Source organism: Geotrypetes seraphini, chromosome 4, assembly GCF_902459505.1.
Source record: "Geotrypetes seraphini chromosome 4, aGeoSer1.1, whole genome shotgun sequence".
NCBI classification, from domain to species: Eukaryota; Metazoa; Chordata; class Amphibia; order Gymnophiona; family Dermophiidae; genus Geotrypetes; species Geotrypetes seraphini.
The window spans coordinates 94,622,567-94,645,321 of record NC_047087.1 but is presented as its reverse complement, the minus strand read 5'-3'; the positions used below and the strand labels follow the sequence as shown (position 1 = coordinate 94,645,321).

Genomic DNA, 22,755 nt, shown 5'->3' with positions numbered 1-22,755 from the left:
TTATAGAAAATTTTCATGCAGTACATAATTAAGTTGTAGAATCTATTGCTGGAGGATGTAATCAAGGCAACTAATATAATGGGTTCAAAATAGATTTGGACAAGTTTCTGGAGGAAAGGTCCATAAATAATTATTAGCCAAGTAGACTTGGAGAAAGAACCATTGTTGAAATGAGCTATGAGAAGAACTGTATAGAATGTGCCAAGCTATCCACAGTCAGAGGGAGAATACTGGATGGATAATATTGGGAGAATAATAGATGGATCTTCATCTGGCACAGCATGGCTTTCTTTTTAACTGGGATTTTTTTGGCATGAAAAATTAAATCTCGATTTTTATATTCAGGCCTACCCTCTCTCTCCTATGAAATCCAACATTCCTGCCATTTCCTCCCTTCCTTAAAGTATTCTGCTTCGGCCAGTTCTGCCTCTAGCCCCCCCTCCCACCCCAAACTGGAAACTCCTACTCGCGCATGCCTTCCTGTTGTAAAGACAGACCCCCCCCCCCAGGCCTATTTTACAGCTCTGGTGGTCCAGTGATGAGCTGAGGCAGGAGCAATCTCTAACGCTTCTGCTCGTGCAGTCTTTGTACCAAAAATGTATGCTACCAGTTCCCAGCACAAGCTACCTGGCCCCAGCAGTAAGACAATGCTATGAGGCCCTGATTCTATAAAGGGAGCCTAAAAATTAGGCAGAGAGATACGCTGTGCTTAGCACATGTCAATAATCCACACCGAACCAATGATACCTGAAGCCACCTGGAAAGCATATTATATAAACCACCTGTGATATTTCTGGCCAAGTCTTGGCCTGGTTGGCAAGGCCACTGGTGACACTTAGAGTACCAACTGCCTACTGACTCACTGTCTAGTGTTTGTCTATTACAAGATGTCCTTTATACCACTGTGTATGTATTCTTGTAATCCATTCTGGGCTCCTGGGGAGGATGGGATATAAAACAAAATAAATTAAACTAATAATGAGTTAAGCACCATTTATATAATTGTGCCTAGAAGTGCCTAAATTGGACTTGGGTTTCCCTTATTTATGCCAGGGTTTTCTTGGCCTAAATACCTAAGTCCAATTTAGGTAACTACATGGAAAACATGCCCAAAATCTGCCCACAACCACACCTTGGACTAGGTGCCTACCTGAAAGTTCTAGGCACCTTCCAACCAATTAATTTTAATGTTTGCCAATTATGAGATCATTATTGGCACTGATTAGCTTAACCATTTGACAGGTATACGGTAGTCTTTAAGCCCGTTACATTAACGGGTGCTAGAACATATGTGTGTGTGTCTGTCTTTATTTCTTTCTCTCTCTCTCCTTAGCCGCTTTCTTTCTGCCTTTCTTTTTCCTTGGCTGTCCATCACCACCCCTTGCCTGCTCCCCCTGTCCATTTTCCCTTCCTTTTACCTCCCCTATGTCCACCACCACCCCTTCACTGCTCTCCTTATGCAGCAGCAGCCCTTCTCCCTTTGTTTTACCTCCCCCCCTGTCCAGCAGCACCTCTTTCCTTCTCCCCCTGTCCAACATTAGTCCTCTGTTCCTTTTTCTTCACCCCCCCCTGTCCATCAGCATCTCTTTCCTTCTCCCCCTGTCTAGCAGTAGGCATCCCTTCCTTTTTTATCCCCCCTCCTCCTTCTTATCCCTATGATACTCTTACCTTGCTCTGCCCCTGATCAGAGATTCTCGACAGCCGCCCAGTTGCACCCATTGGAAAAGTTCCCACTGCCGCATCCCGCACCCCTCCTGACGCGGCTCCCGCTGTCCTTTCTGTCTGTCTCTGTCCCTGGCCCCCTTTGTCTGTCTGTCTTTCTGTGTATCTCCCTGCCCCTGTGTCTTTCTTATTTTCTTTCTGTCTCCCTTCCTCTCTCTGTCTGTCTGTCCAAAGCAGCATTCCCTCACCCTCCATTTCCCTCCCCCCCACCAGTTCCCTGTGCAGCAGCATTAGCGTTTCCTCTACCACCCCCCCCTTTCCCTTCCTGCGGTCCGGATTACAAACGTGGTGATTCCAGCAGCGCTTGCATCAGTCTCCACAAGCTGCTTCGGGTCCTTCTACTGCCCTGATTTACTCTGGCACGTCCCTGATGACATCATCAGAGACGCGGCAGAGCAAATCAGGGCAGTAGAAGGGCCCGAAGCAGCGTGTGAAGACTGATGCACACGCTGCTGGAATCGCCATTCGGGCCCGCGGGAAGAGAAGGGGGTGGGTGGCAAAGGAGGAACGGAGATCGGCGGCGGCAGGAGGAACGGAGATCGGCGTCTGGCTGCAGTCCGGCTTACGCTGCTGGAATCGTCATTCGGGCCCGCAGGAAGAGAAGGGGGTGGGTGGCAAAGGAGGAATGGAGATCGGCGAAGGCAGGAGGAACGGAGATCGTCGTCTGGCTGCGATCCGGCTTGTGTAGAGCAGGGAGGCTGTGACATACTAAGCGAGCAGGTGGTGACGTAAAACGCGCGCATGCGCACTCGTGTTTCCGCGACGAAAACGGCAAATAGAATGCTAGGAATGATTAAGAAAGGGATCACGAACAGATCTGAGAAGGTTATCATGCCGCTGTACTGGGCCATGGTACGCCCTCACCTGGAATACTGCATCCAGCATTGGTCGCCGTACATGAAGAAGGACACGGTACTACTCAAAAGAGTCCACAGAAGAGCGACTAATGGTTAAGGGGCTGGAGGAGTTGCCATACAGCGAGAGATTAGAAAAACTGGGCGTCTTCTCCCTTCAAAAGAGGAGACTGAGAGGGGACATGATCGAAACATTCAAGATACTGAAGTGAATAGACTTAGTAGATAAAGACAGGTTGTTCACCCTCTCCAAGGTAGAGAGAACAAGAGGGCACTCTCTAAAGTTAAAACGGAAGTTCTTCTTCTCCCAGAGAGTGGTGGAAAACTGGAACGCTCTTCCGGAGGCTGTTATAGGGGAAAACATCCTCCAGGGATTCAAGACAAAGTTAGACAAGTTCCTGCTGAACTAGAACGTACGCAGGTAGGGCTGGTCTCAGTTAGTGCACTGGTCTTTGACCTAGGGGCCGCTGCGGGATTGGACTACTAGACATGATGGACCACTGGTCTGATCCAGCAGCGGCAATTCTTATGTCTCAGTCCACCATTTCTTTTGACGCTTTGAGGGAACTGATGTTGGACGATCAGCCCTCCACATCTCGGTGTACAGTCATGAGTCATTCTAATGCTCTGCCATCCTTTTTTTCTGCGTATCCAGATCTCACTGCTCTACTCACAGAAAAGTGAGAGACTCCAGAGAGTTCTTTTAAACTGACTTAGGCTATGTCTAAACTTTATCCTATGGCGTCGAAATTTCAAAAGCTCTTTGACCAACCAAATAAGTGGACTCGGCAGTGGTTCAGGGCACCAAGTACAAAGTTCTCCCTAGTGAAGGAGGAGTGATGCTTAAAGATTCTCATGATCACAGGGTGGACATGGTCTTAAAGAAGCTTTTTGAGGTGGCTTCTTTGAGCATCAAGGCTGCAGTAGCAGCCGCTTCATTTGCAGCACGTGCTTTCACTTGAGACTGTGCCAGGTATCATTGGTGCTGGAGGGAGTGAATTATGTAGCAGATGCCTTGTATGACCTCATAAGAGTTCTTGGTAAGGTCTTGGCTTATGCAATTACAGCTTGCAGGATGCTTTGGATCACTGGGCTGGAGGTTTGGCCTCTAAAGCAACACTGAGCAAGCTATATCCAACATTTCTCCTTCTCTCTTCTCCATTCATGTTTCCCTTCCCTCCACCATATGCAGGATTTCTCACTCTCACCTCTTTCCACCGCTTCTTTCCCTTCCTTGCCTTCACCCCAACAATTCTTCCTTTCTCTTCTCTCCACCCATGTGCAGCAGCTTTTCTCCCCTCCCAGGCCCCTGTATAGCAGCACCCCACGGACTCTTCCACCGTGAGACCTGACATACCTCTGAGGTCTCCTAAAGCAGTGACGGCAGTGGATGGTCACCAGCTGCATCAGTGACGCGGCAGAGGGAAGGCCCTGATGGGGTAGACTGTGAGCCGCCCATTCAGAACAATGCCACTGCTAACCACTGCCACTGCTTCTTTAGGAGACCTAAAAAAAAAAAAAAAAAAAAGCGATGGCTGCGTTCGGAGGTTGCTGTGTCCGAGTGTTGACCCGCAGGGTGGTTAGAGTGCCTGCTGGATTATTGAGCCTGAGCGGTGCGCGGGCTGCCTCAGGCATCTCCAAGGACATGTTGCCTGGTTCATATCCAAAGACACCAAAGGAAAGGGAAGCCGCAGCCAAAAAATATAACTTGAGACTGGAGGACTATGAACCTTATCCAGATGATGGGATGGGATTTGGTGACTATCCCAAGCTACCAGAGAAATCCCAGCAGGAAAGAGATCCCTGGTATTCCTGGGACCACACTGACCTGAGGCGGAACTGGGGAGAACCAATGCCGAAGCAGTTTCCCTACAATAACTTGTATGAAGAGAGAGGCGGTGATCTCAGTAAAGCACCCGAAGAAGTGAAGAACTATGAGATCTGAAGGGCTTCTTAGACCATACTGTGCTCTTCTCCCTCAACTGCACAGCTATCTGGCCCTACTTTATTAAAAAGATTGAATTGTATTTATTAAAAAAAAAAAAAAAAGGAGACCTTGGCAGTATGTCAGATCTCACCAGAGGTGGGTAGGAGAGGGGGATTGGTTGCTGAATCAGTGAATCTGATTTTCTCAGACAACAAATCGATTCGAATCAATTTCACCAAAGTGAATCGGTGATTCAAGCAGCACTAATTTCTAGCTTCTCTGGATTTGACAAAAGCTTATCTTCATATTCCCAGGGCACTGGAAGTATCTGAGATTTCATGTTCTCCAGCAACATTTCCAGTTTGCAGCCCTTCCCTTCAGTTGGCGTTGGCCCCCTGCACATTCACTGAAGTGATTGTGGTAGTGGCGATGCACCTCTGAAAAATGGGGATCCAAGTTCATCCCTATTTGGATGACTGGATGATCAGGGCTCTGTCCCAGCTGGATTGTGAGCAAGCAATGAGAACTGTGGTGTCTCTGCTGCAGCACCTGGGCTGGATTGTCAGTTTTAATAAGAGCCAGCTAATGCCATCCCAGACTTTGGAGTAGCTGGGAGTTCAGTTCGACACAGTGCAAGGTCATGTTTTTCTTTCCGAGCCATGCAAACAGAAGCTCCGAAAACAGATCATGGGTCTCTTAGTGCTTCCGAACCCTACTGCCTGGCATTACCTTCAGGTATTGGGTTCCATGGCAGCCTCCCTGGAGGTTGTGCCCTGGGCCACACATGTGGCCTCTACAGGAGTCCCTCCTGTTCTGGTGGTCCCCTCAATGTCATCCGCTTCAGTTGCCACTCCCCTGGACAGAAACAGCAAGGAGCAGCCTAGGCTGGTGGCTTTAGGAAGCAGCCCTGTCAAAGGCATGCTTCTTCGAATCACGAAGTGGATAACACGTATGGCCGATGCCAGTCTTACCGACTGGGGTGCTCATTGCAGGAATCTTTCCATCCAGGGTTGGTGGCCTCCCCATCAAAAGGATTGGTCAATCAACCGTCTAGAGCTTTTGAGGCATGCGGCTGGCGTTGAGGGCTCTCCAAAATTCCCTGGAAGGAAATGCAGTAGGGGTGTGTTTGACAACGGCATTGCAGTGGCATATGTAAATCGTCAGGGAGGGCACCATTAGTGCTCGCTTGAATCTAGAGGTACTGATGCTATTCCAGTGGGTTGAAAGACACCTTCAGGCTCTCTCCACTGCACATGTGGCTGGAGTGGAAAATATGCAAGCGGACTTTATTAATCTTCAAGTCCTTGACCTAGGAGTGGTCTCTCTCGCAGTGAGCATTCCGTCTCATAGTGCGTCGTTGGGGGTAGACCAACGATGGACTTGATGGCTTCATCCAACTCAAAAGTCAAGCACTTCTTCAGTCGAAGAGCAGAGCCAGGAAGCTTAGATCTAGACACTTTGGTTCAGCCCTGGCTGACTTGGAAACTACTATGCGTCTTTCCGCCTTGGCCCATGGTGGGTCAAGTCATCCGTAGGATCGAGACTCATCCAGGCCTGGTGATCCTAGTGGTTCCAGACTGGCTTCGCCATCCGTGGTGTGCAGTCTTGTCCATCTTCAGCGCCCTCTTCATTGCTACCTTCTCAGTTAAGTATCAGTTCCTATGGAGAACCCCCAGCACTTTGTTCTTATAGCATGGCTCTTGATTGCAAGGCCTTGATTCAAAGGGGCTACTCTGACATAGTCATTGCCACTCGTTTGAGATCCAAGAAGCTCTTATGCCATGCTGGCTCTCACCAAAGCTTGGAAGGTTTTCCAGCAGTGGTGTGCCAAATACCAGGTGGATCTGTTGGGTGCTCCCATTCTGGTGGTCTTAGCCTTCCTGCAGTCCGGTCTAGAAAAAGGCCTAGTGGTAGCTTTCCTCGAGGTACAGGTGGCGGGCTTTTCCTGTTTTAGAGCACACAGCAGTTCCAGTTCGCTTATGGCTCATCCAGATGTGACAAGAATTTTCAGTTTTCTATCATCTCTTTAGCAGAGAAGTGAAATTACTAATGATATTTATTGATTGAAGACTAATACAGGTACAAGACCAATACGGTTTTTTAAATAAGAAATAAAAGATAAAAAGTAAAAAAGATAAAAATAGTGAAAATAATAGAAGGAATAGAATAAAGAAAAAAAGCAGTTAAAAGGTTTTTCTGCCTATGACTGAAAAGTGAGTTGGGTGAATCTATCACCTCCTGTGACCAGTATGGGTTAATGGCTCAAAACTCTGAGGCGCTTTTCCCTTAAAGAATATTAAACTAGGGAAATAAAAACAGAATAGTAAAAGGTGATCATTCTAAATATAAAATACCTGCTAAGTACCTGTATATAGATAACTACAGTGGATTGCACTATTGTGATTACTACATGATTTGGACCACTAAGTCTTAGATATATCAGTTTACGACTATATGGATAGTGTCAGTCAGTGACAATTTTCATTGGTACTATTCATATTAGGCCACTGAAAACTGGCAAAGGGTCTGCATGTTTTTAGTGGCTGCTGCTAGACATATAAGCCTCTTTGAATATCTACCCATTGTTGTTATCCATGGGCTTTAAAATAGGTACAAGGCTGTTACGTTTTTAAATTAGCTATAAATGGCATGAGAATTTTACTGATTTTAGTTATTAGCATGATACTGTTAGCACATGCTAATACTATTAATGCTTGTTATTAGTAATTAAGTCCTATTGTTCAAAATGTTTGTATGCTTGAATGGATTTTGCTTATTTCTGTATTCAAAATTGAAAGTCTTGGAAGAGTAACAATGATTCTGAATGGTTTTATTTCAGATGATGGATCAAGTAAACAGTTGCATATCGCTGCAACATTTGGACTTATCAGACAATAACATCTGTCAGATAGGAGATATTTCTAAACTTGGATCTCTGAAGGTATTTGTTTCATTACTTGCTATTTCTCATTCAAAGCACTTCCAAATCAATATGCTGTCATTTTGAGAGGAAGAAAAACTATATACAATGTTTACACTAAATACACACTTCTGGTACAAAGGACATACGAGTCCTGACAATAGATGATATTCTCATACTCGTGAGTTGATTGCAGAAGGATGAAATTTACATTCTTCAGCTCTGCCTCCTTCTCCAGTGCTGTTGAGCCCTCTTCATATTTTTCCTTCTGCAAACGAGTTTAGAAGTGATTCTGATCTGCTCTGATAATTTATTATTTTCAGGTTTTTAAAATCCAAGTTTGAAGCTTTTTGGTGCTGGAGAGGCCCCCGGTGACCCTAGGGCAACTCTGCCTGGGAGAGGTTGCAGATTTTTGGGTCAGACGTTTGCAGCTAACAAGACAACCCTTAGGGTTTTTATCTGGCCAGCCTGCATTGGAACTTGTGGAACATGGGGTCTGTTCCCCTTGAAGCTAGCTCATAATCTGATTTATCAGGTTCTTGAGCACAGGCTGTTTGGTCCAGCAGGGTTAATATGTGCCGGCTGCATAAGTTTTTCCTCCCGCTCGCATGTGGATCCGTGGGTGTTGAGGTTTCGGTTGGACTTAAGTCTGTCTGGAAGCCTGAAGATCCCAGCACATTGAACTAGTGTGCTGTGAGGTAGTATCTTTTCCATTCCCAGCTTCTGGGAAAGTTGCATCAGGCTAACTCAACACAGACAGACAGTGAGCATTGTCTATTGAAGTATATGTGAAAATTTCTTTTTTTTGGAGGGGTGTCTGAATTTGCAGATTTTAAGGGTTGCTGGGGCTGTGCTTAGGGTCTCCCAGCTCCAAAAACCCTTTCCCCATTTTTTTGACCCTTGGGTGGGATTTCCCGGGCCATTTTTAGTGTGACCATGCTGCAGCCATCTTGAGTTTGAATAAAAGCCTCCATCTGCCTCAAAAGCCCCTCTATTTGGATGGACTCTTCTAGTGGAGATACCCATATATCATGCCATATTTTTGACGGATGGCTGGCTGAACAGTGACCATGTACCACGTGCCAAGTGACACATGAGGTGAGGGGCAGGAACCTTGGGTTTAGCCCCATCTTGCACTGGCTGGAGAATCACAGAAGACCACTTGACCGGGGAAAATAGCTTCTCCGGAACCTTAGGATAGAGCTTCGGCGACGTGCAGGTGTGTGGATGTAATGGAGCCCAGGAAATGGTTACGTGTAATTTGGAAAGGCATCCCAGGGATCCCTAGCCAGGGTTTTGCACCGGATATTGTAGGTTTATTGTTGAAAGCCCACTTAAACTGTTGGGGGCTTTCCATGTCAGCCGAGGGGGTTGTGGTTTCTGTGCAAGGGAACATGCCCTCCCTAGGGCTACTTTCTACAGCAGAATTTCCTGAGTGGGAGTCAGAGGATTAGTCTGATAATGACTGGGGGGACTGGAAGTTGAATTCTATGCCTTTACTGTCCTAGAGTGAATGTTTTTCTGGGGAGTTTGAGGTCTCAAACGGAGACTGGAGGCCAGGAGTCCCCCATGAACAAGGTGAAGACCCAACAGTACGCCGACTATTTTTATTTATTTATTAGGTATTTATATACTGCCTATTAAAGTTATCTAAGTGGTTTACAATGAGGTACTCAAGCATTTTCCTATCTGTCCTGGTGGGCTCACAATTTATTTAACGAACCTGGGGCAATGGAGGATTAAGTGACTTGCCCAGGGTCACAAGAGTGTAATCTGAGAAGGATAACTTTAATTCCCCTTAACAGATCGATTTGTGGATTCTTCAGCCGGTCGGCCAGAAAAATTGGTCAAAGTCTGAGCAATGGTGGTCAGGCTGTTAGCCATTTGAGCCATAGAACCCATTCTGCCCACAGAATCAGGCTTGGCCAGATACTCCATATACTTCATACTTCCCAATAAAAGAAGAATGGAAACTGATCTTGGATCTGAAGTCAATCAATGTTGCCTTGAAGGTGTTATATTTCCACATGGAGATTGTTCGGTCAGTCATTGCGGCGGTTGCACTAGCAGAATTTCTGGTCTCCTTGGATTTGACAAAGGCCTACCTCCACTTTTGATTTATCCAGTCACAGAAGATTCTTGAGATTCCATATCCTGGGGAGACACTTCAGTTCTCTGCTCTCCCATTTGGGCTGACAGTGGCGCTGTGCACATTCACCAATAATGGTGGTGGTAGTAATCCATCTCTGAAAGAAGGGAATTCAAGTGCATCCCTACTTGGACAATTGACTGATCAGGGCCCTGTACAAAATGGAAGGAGAAATGGAGGTGACTCAAGTGGTCCGGCTGTTGCAGGACCTAGGTTGGATCGTCAACTTTTGCAAGAGTCACTTAGAACCAGTTCAACAATTAGAATATTTGAGGATATGCTTCAACATGGCAGAGGGCCGTGTCTTTCTTCCTGAGCTTCGCAAATGGAAGCTTGTGACATAGATCTTGGACTTTTTGACAATGCCAATGCCTACGGTGAGGCATTAACTCCAGATTCTAGGTTCCATGACGATGACCATAGAAGTGGTTCCTTGGGCGAGGGCTCATATGCATTCCCGGCATGCTCTATTGTCTTCTGGTCTCTCCTTATGCAGCAGCAGCCCTTCTCCCTTTGTTTTACCTCCCCCCTGTCAAGCAGCACCTCTTTCCTTCTCCCCCTGTCCAACATTAGGCTTCTGTTCCTTTTTCGTCACCCCCCTATCCATCAGCACCTCTTTCCTTCTCCCCCTATCCATCAGTAGGCATCCCTTCCTTTTTCTCCCCCCTTCTCCTTCTTATCCCTATGATACCCTTACCTTGCTCTGCCCCTGATCATAGGTTCCCACTTTGTAGGCCCTCTGGATGTGTTTTAGAGCTTCCTGAGCCCCTCTGGGATTTTTCTCCATAGCAACCACCACACTGACTGGCAGGCCAAAGCCACGGAGGGAAGTGGCCAGTTCTTGACCCGTCTCCACCCACAGATCTTGCACTGATGTTACTATGGCAACATGGGCCCACTGGAAGAACTTGAGCACAGTGAAAAGAATGCTTGAGGAGAGTGGAAGAGGCCTAATAAAAGTGGTAGCACTTCTTGTATCATTGTCAAGATTGAGGCAGGCCCAGGAGTTTTAAGTTGAAAGCCGGCGCTGCAGCTCCTCTCTTGATCCTGGTGCAGTTCGAGAGAGGAGCCGGTACCATGCAGTGGGAGCCGGGTGAGAGCGGCGATCTGCAGTTGGGGTTTGTTTTTTTTGTGTTTTAAGTTGAAAGCCGGCGCTGCAGCTCCTCTCTCGATCCTGGTGCAGTTCGAGAGAGGAGCCGGTACCATTGCTTCCCTTCCCATCCAACCGTACCATTCGCTCCCCCCACCCTCCTTCCACACGGTCGCACTGCGGCCCTCTCGGAGTCAACGGAAGAGAGGTGAGCGCAGAGCAAATAAGAGGCGCTGGAGACAAACCTTGAAGATGGGGGTCATAGGCTTTTTCGTCCCTCCACTGCGGCGGGAGCCTGAGCCGGCATAGGCGGTTGAGGGGGGAAGGTTGTGGTCGGATTTGCTAGGCTGCAGCGGATGTGTGAGTTGCGAGTGTGGGGCCTGTAGCGGCGCGAAGTGGAGAGCAGGCTGTGGTGACATTGTAGACGCGCATGCGCACTCGTTTTTTCGCGACGGGATCAGGGAAACACGATTTTTTAATGCGCATGCGCGGCCTATCATTTTATTATATTAGATGGGCTGCAAACTAGATCTATGCCCACCACATCTATACTATGACATGCCAGAAAATGTACTCACATGGTTGACTAAGATGATAAACTCTACCCTGGCACAAGGATGGTTTTCAGAAGCATTGGTGAAATCTTACTCACCTCCATCCTGAAAGGATCAGATTTAGACCCATTTCAAACTACAAGTTACAGGCCAATCGCCAGTATACCTTTCATAACTAAACTGATTGAATTTGTAGTTGCAACCCAACTAAAAGACTACACTATACATTGGAACTTGCTGTTACCTTTCCAACACGAGTTCAGAAACTCTCACAGTACAGAGATCTGTTTAATAGACTTGGTGTCTAGAGTAAGATTGGCACTAAGTAAAAGTAGACAAATTCAACTAATACAATTTGATGTCTCGGCATGATATTTTATTAAATTGGCTATCTGAATTAGGAATTACAGGACATGTCCTAAAATGGTTCTAAGGGTTCCTCACTAATAGATGATACAGCGTTCTGAAAGATAAAATCTACTCCGACTACTGAACCCCACCATAGTTCCCCTATTTCACCTCTACTATCTAACACAATGTCTCTCAAACTTTTTCAAGGCCGGGGCACACTAAAGGTAGTGGCCACGGCTCCAGGCACCCAGAAGTGCATGAACGTCGCCGTGATGACATCATGCGCATGCGTGACATTATCACGCTGATATCCAAGCATGCGCAGAGGCTCTCTAGACTGACCAACTGAAATGCCAGTATGGTGTGCCAGCAGGGAAGTCTAATATCAACTGAGTACCCCCAACCACAGACCTCCCAAACTCCACCCTAGACCCGCCTTAGCTCTTTCACAGATCCCACCCCTTTTGTAATATACACTTCTTCCTCCGTATTCGTGGTTTCAGCAATTGCAGTTTTGATTATTCATGGTTTTTAACTTGCTGGCTCCTCCCTCCATAATTACGTCAGCTTGCATTTACAGAGAAAATTGCTGATTCCCAGCACTTTCTTCACCGTGTTTTGCCTCTCGTTCAGGAACAGGCCAGGTCTCCCACCATGTTAGTCGCGGTTTCACCATATTCACGATTTTTAATAGAAACCAGCGAATAACATGAAAAAGTTATTTGTGGTTTTTCTGTATTTGCGGTTCTGTTAATCCCCTATCACAGCAAATATGGAGGGAGAAGTGTAATTCTTTTCCATTCATTTTTCATATACACAGCAGATATAAATTCTCAAAACTGACACATTTCAATTGCTATATATAAAATCATTTTTCTGTGCTTTTAACTATGTTTCCAGGGCCTTCTTATCCATTGACTGTTTGTTTTTCTCTCCGTCTTCACTTTCTGCCTTGCATCCATCTTTGGCATTAACTTAACAATCAATATTTCTATTTTTCTGCTTTCTTCTCAAAATCTACTTTTCCATGTCTTCCCTTCCTATAGCTCTCTTCTTCCCTCCCTATTTCCATAGTCTGACATCGCTCTCCTTCCCCCCCAGTGGTCCAACATCTCTCTCCTTCCTTTCTCCCTCCCCCCTCCCAGTCTGGCATCTCTGCTCTCCTTCCCATAATATGGCATCTCTTTTTACTACTACTACTACTATTATCTCTGTAGCGCTACCAGACTCCCCTCCTTCCCTTCTATTCCCTGGTCTGATATCTCTCCCTTCCTTTAGTCATCTCTCCTCCCTCCTAGTGTAACATTTCTCTTCCCTTCCTCCTTTCCTTCCCCCTGCAGTCCATCTCCCTTCCCTTCCTCCTTTCTGCCCCCCTCCCAGTCCAACATGTCTCCCTCCTTTCCACCAGTCCAACATTTTTTTTCTCTTCCTCCTGCATGCTTCTCCTCTGGTCCTCCTTCCTTTCCCCAAACAACATCTCTCTTTCTCACTCTCTTTCTCTCCATGAGTCCAACTTTTAACTCTCTGCCCTCTCCCCCTTCCCTAGAGTGTAATATTTCTCCTTCCCTCCTTTCTATCCTCCCCATCCATCTCACCCTTTCCATGAGTCCAACAATTTCATGCTTTCTCTCTCTGTCCTTGCCTCTTCCCTCAAGTGGCTTCCCTCCTTCCCACCCCCAATCCAACATGCTGTCTCTCCATACATCATCTCACCCTCCCCTCCAGTATGTAACACCTTTCCTTTCCCTCCCTTTCTTCCAGCTCCAGCAGCACCTCTTTTCCCTTTTACCTCTTCCCTGTCCTGTATTACCACTTCTCCCTTCCCTCCTCCCCTGTCCAGCAGTATTACTTCCCTGCTCCCCTTGTTCAGGAGTACCCCTTCTCCCTTCCTTATCTATCAATACCTTTCCTGTCACTGTTAGCGGTAGCTCACTGTGTGTTTTTAACTTCTGCACACAGTTGCCACTAGCAGTAGTTTAGCCCGGTTTCATCAGGCAGCCTCGGGGCCTTTGCTAGGCCAGCCCGTTTCAATGATGTGATGCGGGCTGGCTTAGCAAAGGCCCCAAGGCTGCTTGATGAAACCGGGCTAAACTACTGCTAGTGGCAGCTGTGTGCAGAAGTTAAAAGCATATAGTGCTGCCGCTGCTGGTCCGGGGGTGCAGAGACGAGGAAGGCAGGATTTCCCAGCAGATATGCGACCATAGTAGTAGTAAAAGTCAGTCCTGGCATATGCCGGTAGGAGAAGTCAGCTGACGCCCGCGCCGGAGCCTCTCTTCCTGCCCTGTGAGCCGTGGCACACTTAAAATCTCAAAAGGCACACAGTTTGCGATACACTGGTCTAACATATTTATGACTACTCTAAATTCAATCAAACTATACTCTGGGGAATGTTTGTTCTCATATGCATATGACATTCTTCTGCTAATCCCCATAGACCTAAATCCACATAACTTCACTACAAGTTATCCCAAGCCATAAACAGAGTATAAGAATGGACAACAAAACACCATCTTAAACTAAATGCCAAAAAAACTAAACTACTATGGTTTGGACTACAGACACATCTGATCCCTTCCTACATCACACTGACAAATGGAGCTAATCTCAATATCAAGAAATCCACTAAGGTATTAAGAGTCATCCTAGACAACTCACTGACATTTGAAAACCATACCAACAACCTAATTTGAAAGTCATATGCCACGATGCAGCAGTTGAGAAGGATTAGACCCTATTTTCTCCGCCATCACTAGACTACAGCAATGCACTTCTCTCAGGACTATCAAAGAAACTAGCAAAAAAAAAAACCTCCAACTGATAACAGAACACAGCAGTAAGACTCATATTTTACAATTCGAGATTTGATCATGTCACACTACTACTGATGGAATTACATTGGCCTCCAGTTGACTGAATAGAATTCAAGCTCTGCTGCCTAACTTTCAAGATTCTACATGAAGAGTCCCCCAATAGTTTCTCCAGATCTGCTGAACTACTGGGAAAATTGGCCAAATATCGCAACACCAACTGCTTGATAGTATCCTTTTCATCTCTGAAGGGATTAAGGTATAAGAGGCTATTGAATTACAAAAGTATGGAACTTATTACCCCAAAAGACCCACACTACTTCCACATATGCCTTGTTCTATAAATCCTAGAAAAAAAAATCCTGCTCATGAACCCAGCCCTACCCAAACTCGACCCAACCTAAATGTGGACTGAACCCCACTGTACCAAAATGACTAATGTTGTATTTGTTTGTTACATTGCTCATGTCGCATTGTTCAGGTTGTAGTGTTTGTGTTACATTGTTAAACTTGCATTGATCATTGCTAATGTCACATTGATAGCTATTGCTGTTGCAAGGATAGATTGCTGTTACTATTACACAAATTACTGTTTCATGTTGCACTGATTGTTAATGTCAAACTGATAGCTCTTGCTGTTATGGATGAATTGCTGTTATTATTACACAAATTACTGCTACTGCATTGATGCTGCTATAATGTTCATGTTGCACTGTTCACATTGTAATGGTCATGCTACATTGATTATTGTTATTGCAATGACTGATACTGTAATAGTCATGTTCCACTGATCACTGTTTGTAACCCACTTCAAACTCCACTTCAGAAGATTTGGTGGGATATAAGTCCACAAATAACATAATATAACTACAGCTCTCAAGGCATGATTTATCAAGATCTTTATCATGTGTCTTAATTTCTCAGACACTGCTGTTGCATGGGAATAGCATAACTTCACTTCGGCCTGCACCTGCTTGTCTTTCTTACAATCTGACTATTCTTTCATTGGCAGAAAATGAAATACGAGACTTGAATGAGGTAAGGATGCAATTCCTTGATCCAGTATTCAGAGTGTCTTTTTTTTTTTATAATGAAATATGAAGTAGAAGCATCAGCTGAACGGATTTGTGATATGATGGTATAGCATCTTTTTCCTGTTCCCACAACACTATTTTAACACTTAGTACCCTGCATAACCATTTTAGAAGCACCTTTGTTTCTAGGTATAGTGTGATGGTAGATTTCAGAGTTTGGTACTAAAAACCTGACTTTTTAATAAGTTTTATTTTTGATTTATTCTTATATTCTATAATCTTGTTGTTAATCCCCTTGATTGCTTGAAGCAATATCTAAATTTAATTATGTTAAATTGTATGTTATGTTATATGGGAAGGTGTTAGAATTAGAAGACATGAATTTAGGTTACAGAGAAGCTAACTCGGGAATAACATCAGGAAGTACTTTTTCACAGAGAGGGTGATAGATTCCTGGAATGACCTTTTATGGGAGATGGTGGAGATGAATATGGTAATGGAATTCAAAAATGTGTGGGACAAAGGAATCCTGTATTTGAGGAATGGAACCAAACAAACTTAGCAGTGACTAGATGGCAACTGTAGTAGTTGGGAAGCAAAGTCAGTGCCAGGCAGATTTTTACATTCTGTACCCTGATCATGGCTGGACAGATTTGAATGGGCTAGAGTGGAGCTGTGACAGCAGTAGTTGGAGAATAAGGCCAATGCTGGGCAGTCTTCTGTGATTTGTGCCCTGAAAATAGCAAGGACAAATGTAGATCAGGTATGTATATGTAGTATTGCATCATACCTTGTGCTATAAGTTTGTCTTGTTGGGCAGATAGATCATACAGGTCTTTTATCTGCTGTCATCTGAGGGAATGCTGAAAAGTTCTCGGCCCAACCAACTTCTAAATTCTGAGCGTTATTTTGCCAATGTAGCTGAAAAGAGCGTTACACTTCTTCCTCCGTATTCGTGGTTTCAGCAATCATGATTTCGATTATTTGCAGTTTTTAGCTTTCTGGTTCTTCCCCCCCCCCCCCCCCAAATTACATCAGCTTGCATAGAGAAATCATTGATTCCAAGAGTTTACAGAGAAAATCGCTGATTCCCAGCACTTTCTTCACCGTGTTTTGTCTCTCCTTCAAGAACAGGTCTCCCACCATGTTGTTTGCAGTTTCACTATATTCACAATGGTTTTTAATAGAAAACAGCAAATAACATATGAAAAAGTTACTTGTGTTTTTTCTGTATTCGCGGGTCTGATAATTCCTAATCACAGCGAATACGGAGGGAGAAGTGTATTTTATTTTTCAAAGTACCAGTTTGCAGAATTGTAATACTATGTTTTGACATTGTTTCAGAACATTGATTGAACCATGTCAACAGAAAGTGGAATTTTCAAGTGTAGAACTGCAAGCCATCATGAAGTTCCTATTTCTGCAGAGGAAAACTCCAAGGAATGTATGATGCAAACACAGAGTGACAAATGCCCATCATACTCAACAGTGAAGAAGAGATATGCAGACTTCCAGAGTAGAGATTTTGAGACCGAAGATGCAGCAAGTATGGGAGACCTCACACGATGTCAGCTCCTGAAATTGTTGCCCATGTCCACGATCTGATTTTGGCAGATCAGCGAATATTGGCTAAAATAATTGCTGAGACACTACAGATATCCAGAGAACATGTTAGATGTATAATCCACAAGCAGCTAGGTATGCAGAAGCTGTCAGCCAAGTAGGTGCCCAAATATTTGAATGCTGAAGAGAAATGACGTTGAGTTGACACTTCCAAGTTGATTTTGCAGCATTTTCAGCAAGCTGGTTCAAAAATTTTTGGAGCAACTAGTTACTGTTGATGAAACATGATTACACCACTATAATCCTGAGACAAAGCAACAGTCCATGCAATGGCAGCACTCAGGTTCTCCAAGGCCAAGGAAATTCTAAACCCAGCAGGCATGGTCACTGCCACAGTGCTTTGGAATCAGGAAGGTGTTGTAATGACTATCTTCCAAGAGGTCAAACAGTTAATGCAGAATACTACTGTAACTTGCTGTGCTAATTAAAGGAGGCATTGAAAGAAAAAAGGAGAGGAAACCTGCGGAAAGGAGTTTTCTATTTGCAAGACAATGCACCTGCTCACAAGGCTGGCAAAACGATGAGTGTTTTGACAGTTTGGGGTTGTTTGACACAGCTGGGGTTTCAGTGCATAGACCATCCACCCTACTCACCAAATCTTGCTCCATCTGTTTCTAAACCTTAAAAAGAGTTTGAAAGGGCAACAATTTTTTAATGATTCAGAGGTAATTGTAGCAGCAGAGCAATATTTCAGTGACCAGACATCAGAGTATTTTTTGGAAAGGTTACAGAAACTTCAGTCACAATGTGCTAAGTTTATTGAACTTAGGGGTGAATATGTGGAATAACTTGCTAGTTTCATGGCTTCATGTCATTCCCTTCTTGGTTGGACTGAGAACTTTTCAGCACTATGTTAATATGAATCACCATTCTGTCTGCCAGAAGGTGGCACTCTCTGAGACTCCTAGCACTAGCACTTCTTACAAGAGCTAGCTGACAGCAGGAATAATTGTGTTCTGCCTCTGGCATGATATAAATCAGTAGCACAGAGCCCTCAGCAGGTTTCTTTCCCCTCACATTTCTGTACATTCATTGGAAATATTGTACATTGCATAAAACTATATCTGCTCTTTTCTATCAACATTGATATGTTTCTACCCAGATTTCATTCTTGGCATGCCTTCCTGAACTGGAGCAGTTGTCTATCATGAATAATCCTTGTGTAATAGCCACACCTTCAATCCCAGGGTTTGACTATAGACCTTATATAGTCAGCTGGTGTCTAAACCTTAAAGTCCTGGATGGATATTTAGTTTCACATAAAGAAAGGTAAGGAATATAATTTCAAAATGGATTTCAAAATAGAGGCCAAGTGTATCCTGTGATTGAATGTCATTTGTTAGGGCCATAGCCAGAAGTTGATTGGTCCCACCCCCACCTTCCTGAAGCATACTTTTGTTGGTGGGTATATTTAAACCCCAAAATACAAAAATAATACAAAATACCACTTCCAGAGAGTATGTGTTCAAAATTAGTTCTACAATGATTATATCTACTCAGGAAAAGGCCTCAGAATAGGAGCTTACGCAAAGTCCTATCATGGACTAAAACTTCAGCGTAACTACTCCTTGCTCCAATCATTAGCCTAAAAACACCTGAGGATATATTCAGCACAGTCTACTCCAGGTTTCAATAAATATAATTTTTTAACTTTTTTTAAAACTTTTTCTAAACTTTTTTAGAACCTTTATGTATACTATAATTTTTTAACGAACTATGAATACATCTCTCTATTAGTTTGCAAGAGAGTTTGACAACTTTGTACTTATCTTAGACGTTGTCATATTTAATTCAAGGATTGCCTGTAGGTTGCCAAAGGTTGCCGACGTGGCCAGCGTTTCGTGGACATATCACTCGGTCCACTGCTTCAGGGCCGTGGGCAAAAACATGCAGGCATCTACAAGATAATCAAATAATCACTTAAAAATCATGTCAGTAGAGATATTCCTATCATAAGCTATACAACTGACTTACAGTTCCGTTGAAAGCTGCTGAAGGCTTACAAACAGAGGAAATATGGCACCGGCAGTGCTATTAATACTCGAGCCTCAGCGTGCTGACTAGGCAACGTCCCGAACAAACTGACGTCATCCTCCCCGACATTAACCCTTAACAGGGGAGTTTAAGGGCCAGATACAGTTACCTACATTTAAACTGCATAACTGGGCAAACTGACGTCATACTCCCCGACATTAACCCTTGAAAGGGGAGTCTAGATTAAAATGTAATTACCTCCACTTAAACTAGTAAAAATGTTGCCATTCAAAACTTTTATTTAAGCCGCCCGGGGCAAGGGAACCCAGACGGTCAATCCAACGTTGTTCATGCTGGGCTAGGTACCGTTTAAAGTCTCCTCCTCTGTTATTCTGGTGTACAACTTCTATAACAATGGCTTTTAGGGAAAAAAATTCATGATGTTTATCTAAACAATGCTTAGCCAATGGAGCTCCTATCACTTTATTTTTAATATTGCTTTTGTGCTCTGTCAATCTAGTAGTCAATTTTCTCGAGATTTGTCCTACGTATAGTAACCCGCAAGGGCATTGCAAAACGTACACTACCCCTTGAGATTTGCAATTAGAGGAGTGTTTTAAAAAATATTTTTTGTTATCTCTAGGATTACAGAAAGATTCAGACGTGATCATAATTTTGCACATTTGACATGATCCACAACTTGAGTGACCCAAATGGGTCTTAATAGCCTCCTTATCAATATCAGGGAAGGTGGAAGGGCATAAAATTTCTCTCAGGTTACGATTTCTCCTGTACGCTATCCGTAAATGGAAATCCTGGAACACTCCAGCAATCTTTAAAATTTCCCAGTGTTTCCTAAGGGATCGGACAGTTTTATGGCAATTCCCTGAGTAAGTAAGGACACAGGTCATAACCTGTTCCTCCATTGTGTATTTTTTATCATCATTAGGGGTCAAAAGATTCTCCCTGTGGTTATAATAGGCTCGTTTATAGGCAGCTGAAACTATCTTTGGAGGATATCCCCGTTGAAGAAATTTTACTTTCAGCGCCGCCGCCTGTTTTTTGAAATCAGAAATGGAGGAGCATATTCTTCTCATTCTCAAGAATTGTGAATAAGGTAAACTTTTTTTAAGGGCATGCGGATGAGCACTGGAAAAAAGGAGGGAGGAATTACAATCCGTAGGTTTCACATAAACCTCCGTTGTGAATATACCATCTTTAATAGTGATCTGAACATCAAGAAAAGAGATCTGTTTATCACTATATGTATAGGTAAACTTAACTTTAGGGTGACATGTGTTCATATATGCCAAAAATTGAAGTAATTCATTCTCTCCACCATTCCAAACTAGAAAAATATTGTCAATATATCTGACCCATGTTTTGGTCATCTTAAAATATTGAGAAGGATATATCCAGTCCAATTCGAATTTATCCATAAAAAGATTGGCCACAGAGGGAGCCATAGTAATACCCATGGCAACACCTGATTTCTGTTGGTAAAGAGTGTTCTCAAACATGAAGAAGCTGTCGTTTAGAACTATTTTAGCAAGATCCACTATAAAATCTGTGGGCACCTTAGGATTCTTTCTCTTGTCCAGAGTGTTCCTGATGATGTCTATGGCTTCATTCTGGGGGATAATAGTATACAAGGAGCATACATCAATTGTCACCAATAAAGAGTGGGTATCTGGAGTTATATTTTCGAGTTTTCTAAGAAAGTCTGTGGTGTCTTTAGTATATGACATAGTTTGTTTCACAAAGCTCTGAAGAAACTTGTCAATATAGATTGAAGACGCTTCCAGAAGAGACCCACGGTTGGATACAATAGGCCTCCCCGGTGGGGATGTGATAGATTTATGAATCTTGGGCAAAAGATAAAAAACAGGAGTTTTAGGATGTATATTTAAACCCCACCAGCTGAAGTTTAATTAGCAGAGCGCTGCATGTGATGTCTGAGAAGCAGGGAAGTAGAGAGCTGCACGGGAATGGGGACGACGGGAATCCCGCGGGACCCGCGGGCATCCCGCGGGTTCCCCCTTTGGGTCACGGGGATCCCGTGGGGACGCCCCTAGGGTCGCGGGGATCCCGTGGGGACGCCCCCTAGGGTCGCAGGGATCCCGTGGGGACGCCTCCGAGGGTCGCGGGGTTCCTGCGGGGCTGGATGTACTCAGTCGCGCGGCTCTTCTCTCTACCTTCTCTGCTTGCAGCACAGAGCCGAACGGAAGTCTTCCCGACGTCAGCGCTGACGTCGGGAAGACTTCCGTTCGGCTCTGTGCTGCAAGCAGAGAAGGTAGAGAGAAGAGCCGCGCGACTGAGTCGGGAAGACTTCCGTTTGGCTCTGTGCTGCAGGCAGTGCAGGTAAGGAGGAGAGTAGCCTCGCGGTTCGAGTGGCTACCAAGGGACGGGGCGGTCCGCCCCGCCACACCCCGCCCCGGTTGCAGCACAGCCGGCCAGGTCCCCTTACTTTTGTGGCACTTCCCCGACCGACCGACAACAGCCCCAGTCCGACAATCCTCCCTGCCCTGTAGCCGCGAATCTAAATTATCTTCTTACAGCAGCTGTAATAAGGTAATTTAGATTCGCAGTTAAGGGCAGGGAGGTTTGTCGGACCGGGGCTGTTGTCAGTCGGTCGGGGAAGTGCCACAAAAGTAAGGGGACCTGGCCGGCTGTGCTGCACCCGGGGCGGTAGAGAAGGAGGGGGGGAGAAGAACGCTGAAAGCACTTGAAGACAGAGGAGGGAGAAGGACGCTGAAAGCACATGGGGGAATACAAAGGGGTGGAGAAGGACGCTGAAAGCACATGGGGGAATACAAAGGGGTGGAGAAGGACGCTGAAAGGCCATGGGAAGGGCGGGGGGGTAGGGAAGGACTCTGAAAGCACTTGTGGAAGACAGAGGGGGGAGAAGGATGCTGAAAGCACATGGGGAAGACAAAGGGGTGAAGAAGGACGCTGAAAGGCCATGGGGAAGACAGAGAGGGAGAAGGACGCTGAAAGGACATGGGGAAGCAGAGGGGGGAGAAGGACACTGAAAGCACATGTGGAAGACAGAGGGGGGAGAAGGACGCTGACAGGACATGGGGAAGATGGGGGGAGAAGGACGCTGAAAGGAAATGGGGAAGAGAGAGTAGGGAGAAGACGCTGGCAGGGAAGAAGACAGATGCCAGACTATGGGGGGAGCGGAGAGAAGAAGATGGGTGCCAGACCAATTTGGAAGGGGGAAGAAAGGGAGAGGCACAGTAACAGAGCAAATGGAAGATGCAGAAGGAAGAGAGACAGTGGATGGAAGGAATTGAATGAGAACATGAGGAAAGCAGAAACCAGGCAACAAAGGTAGGAAAAGAATTATATTTCTTTTTTTTTTATTTTGCTTCAGGATAAAGTAGTATATTAGTTGTGTTGATAAAAATTTATAAACATTAGAGGCTCTGGTAGAAACCCATTTGCAAAGTATGTATTCTTCCCAATTAATATTTTCAAATTAATAAAGTCTTTTTGCTTATTTGTAAATGGTTTCTACCAGAGCCTTTAATTCAGTAGCATAATTAAATGAAATAACTATTTCTGAAGTTTATATGGACGGGCGGGGACGGAGGGGATTCCTCGCGGGGACGGGTGGGGACGGAGGGGATTCCTCGCTGGGACGGGTGGGGACGGAGGGATTCCTCGCGGGGACGGGTGGGGACGGGTGGGATTCCTCACGGGGACGGGTGGGGACGGGTGGGACTTTGGCGGGGACGGGTGGGATTT

General features: G+C 45.0%; 2 protein-coding genes across 5 annotated transcripts in view; both read left to right on the top strand.

Moving 5' to 3' along the window:
- CEP97 (centrosomal protein 97) overlaps positions 1-22,755 on the top strand; it is a 118,354-nt gene that overhangs the window by 26,528 nt on the left and 69,071 nt on the right. For all 4 annotated transcript variants that reach the window (XM_033940933.1, XM_033940930.1, XM_033940931.1 and 1 more), the window contains exons 4-6: positions 7,343-7,444; positions 15,299-15,412; positions 18,134-18,300. In XM_033940933.1, coding sequence (XP_033796824.1) covers positions 7,343-7,444; positions 15,299-15,412; positions 18,134-18,300 — 383 coding nt within the window. The remainder of the gene's footprint in view (positions 1-7,342; positions 7,445-15,298; positions 15,413-18,133; positions 18,301-22,755) is intronic.
- LOC117358960 (NADH dehydrogenase [ubiquinone] 1 beta subcomplex subunit 8, mitochondrial-like) lies at positions 4,106-4,606 on the top strand. The gene has a single exon (XM_033940936.1). The coding sequence runs from the start codon at positions 4,108-4,110 to the stop codon at positions 4,519-4,521; it is 414 nt and encodes a 137-aa protein (XP_033796827.1). The 5' UTR covers positions 4,106-4,107; the 3' UTR covers positions 4,522-4,606.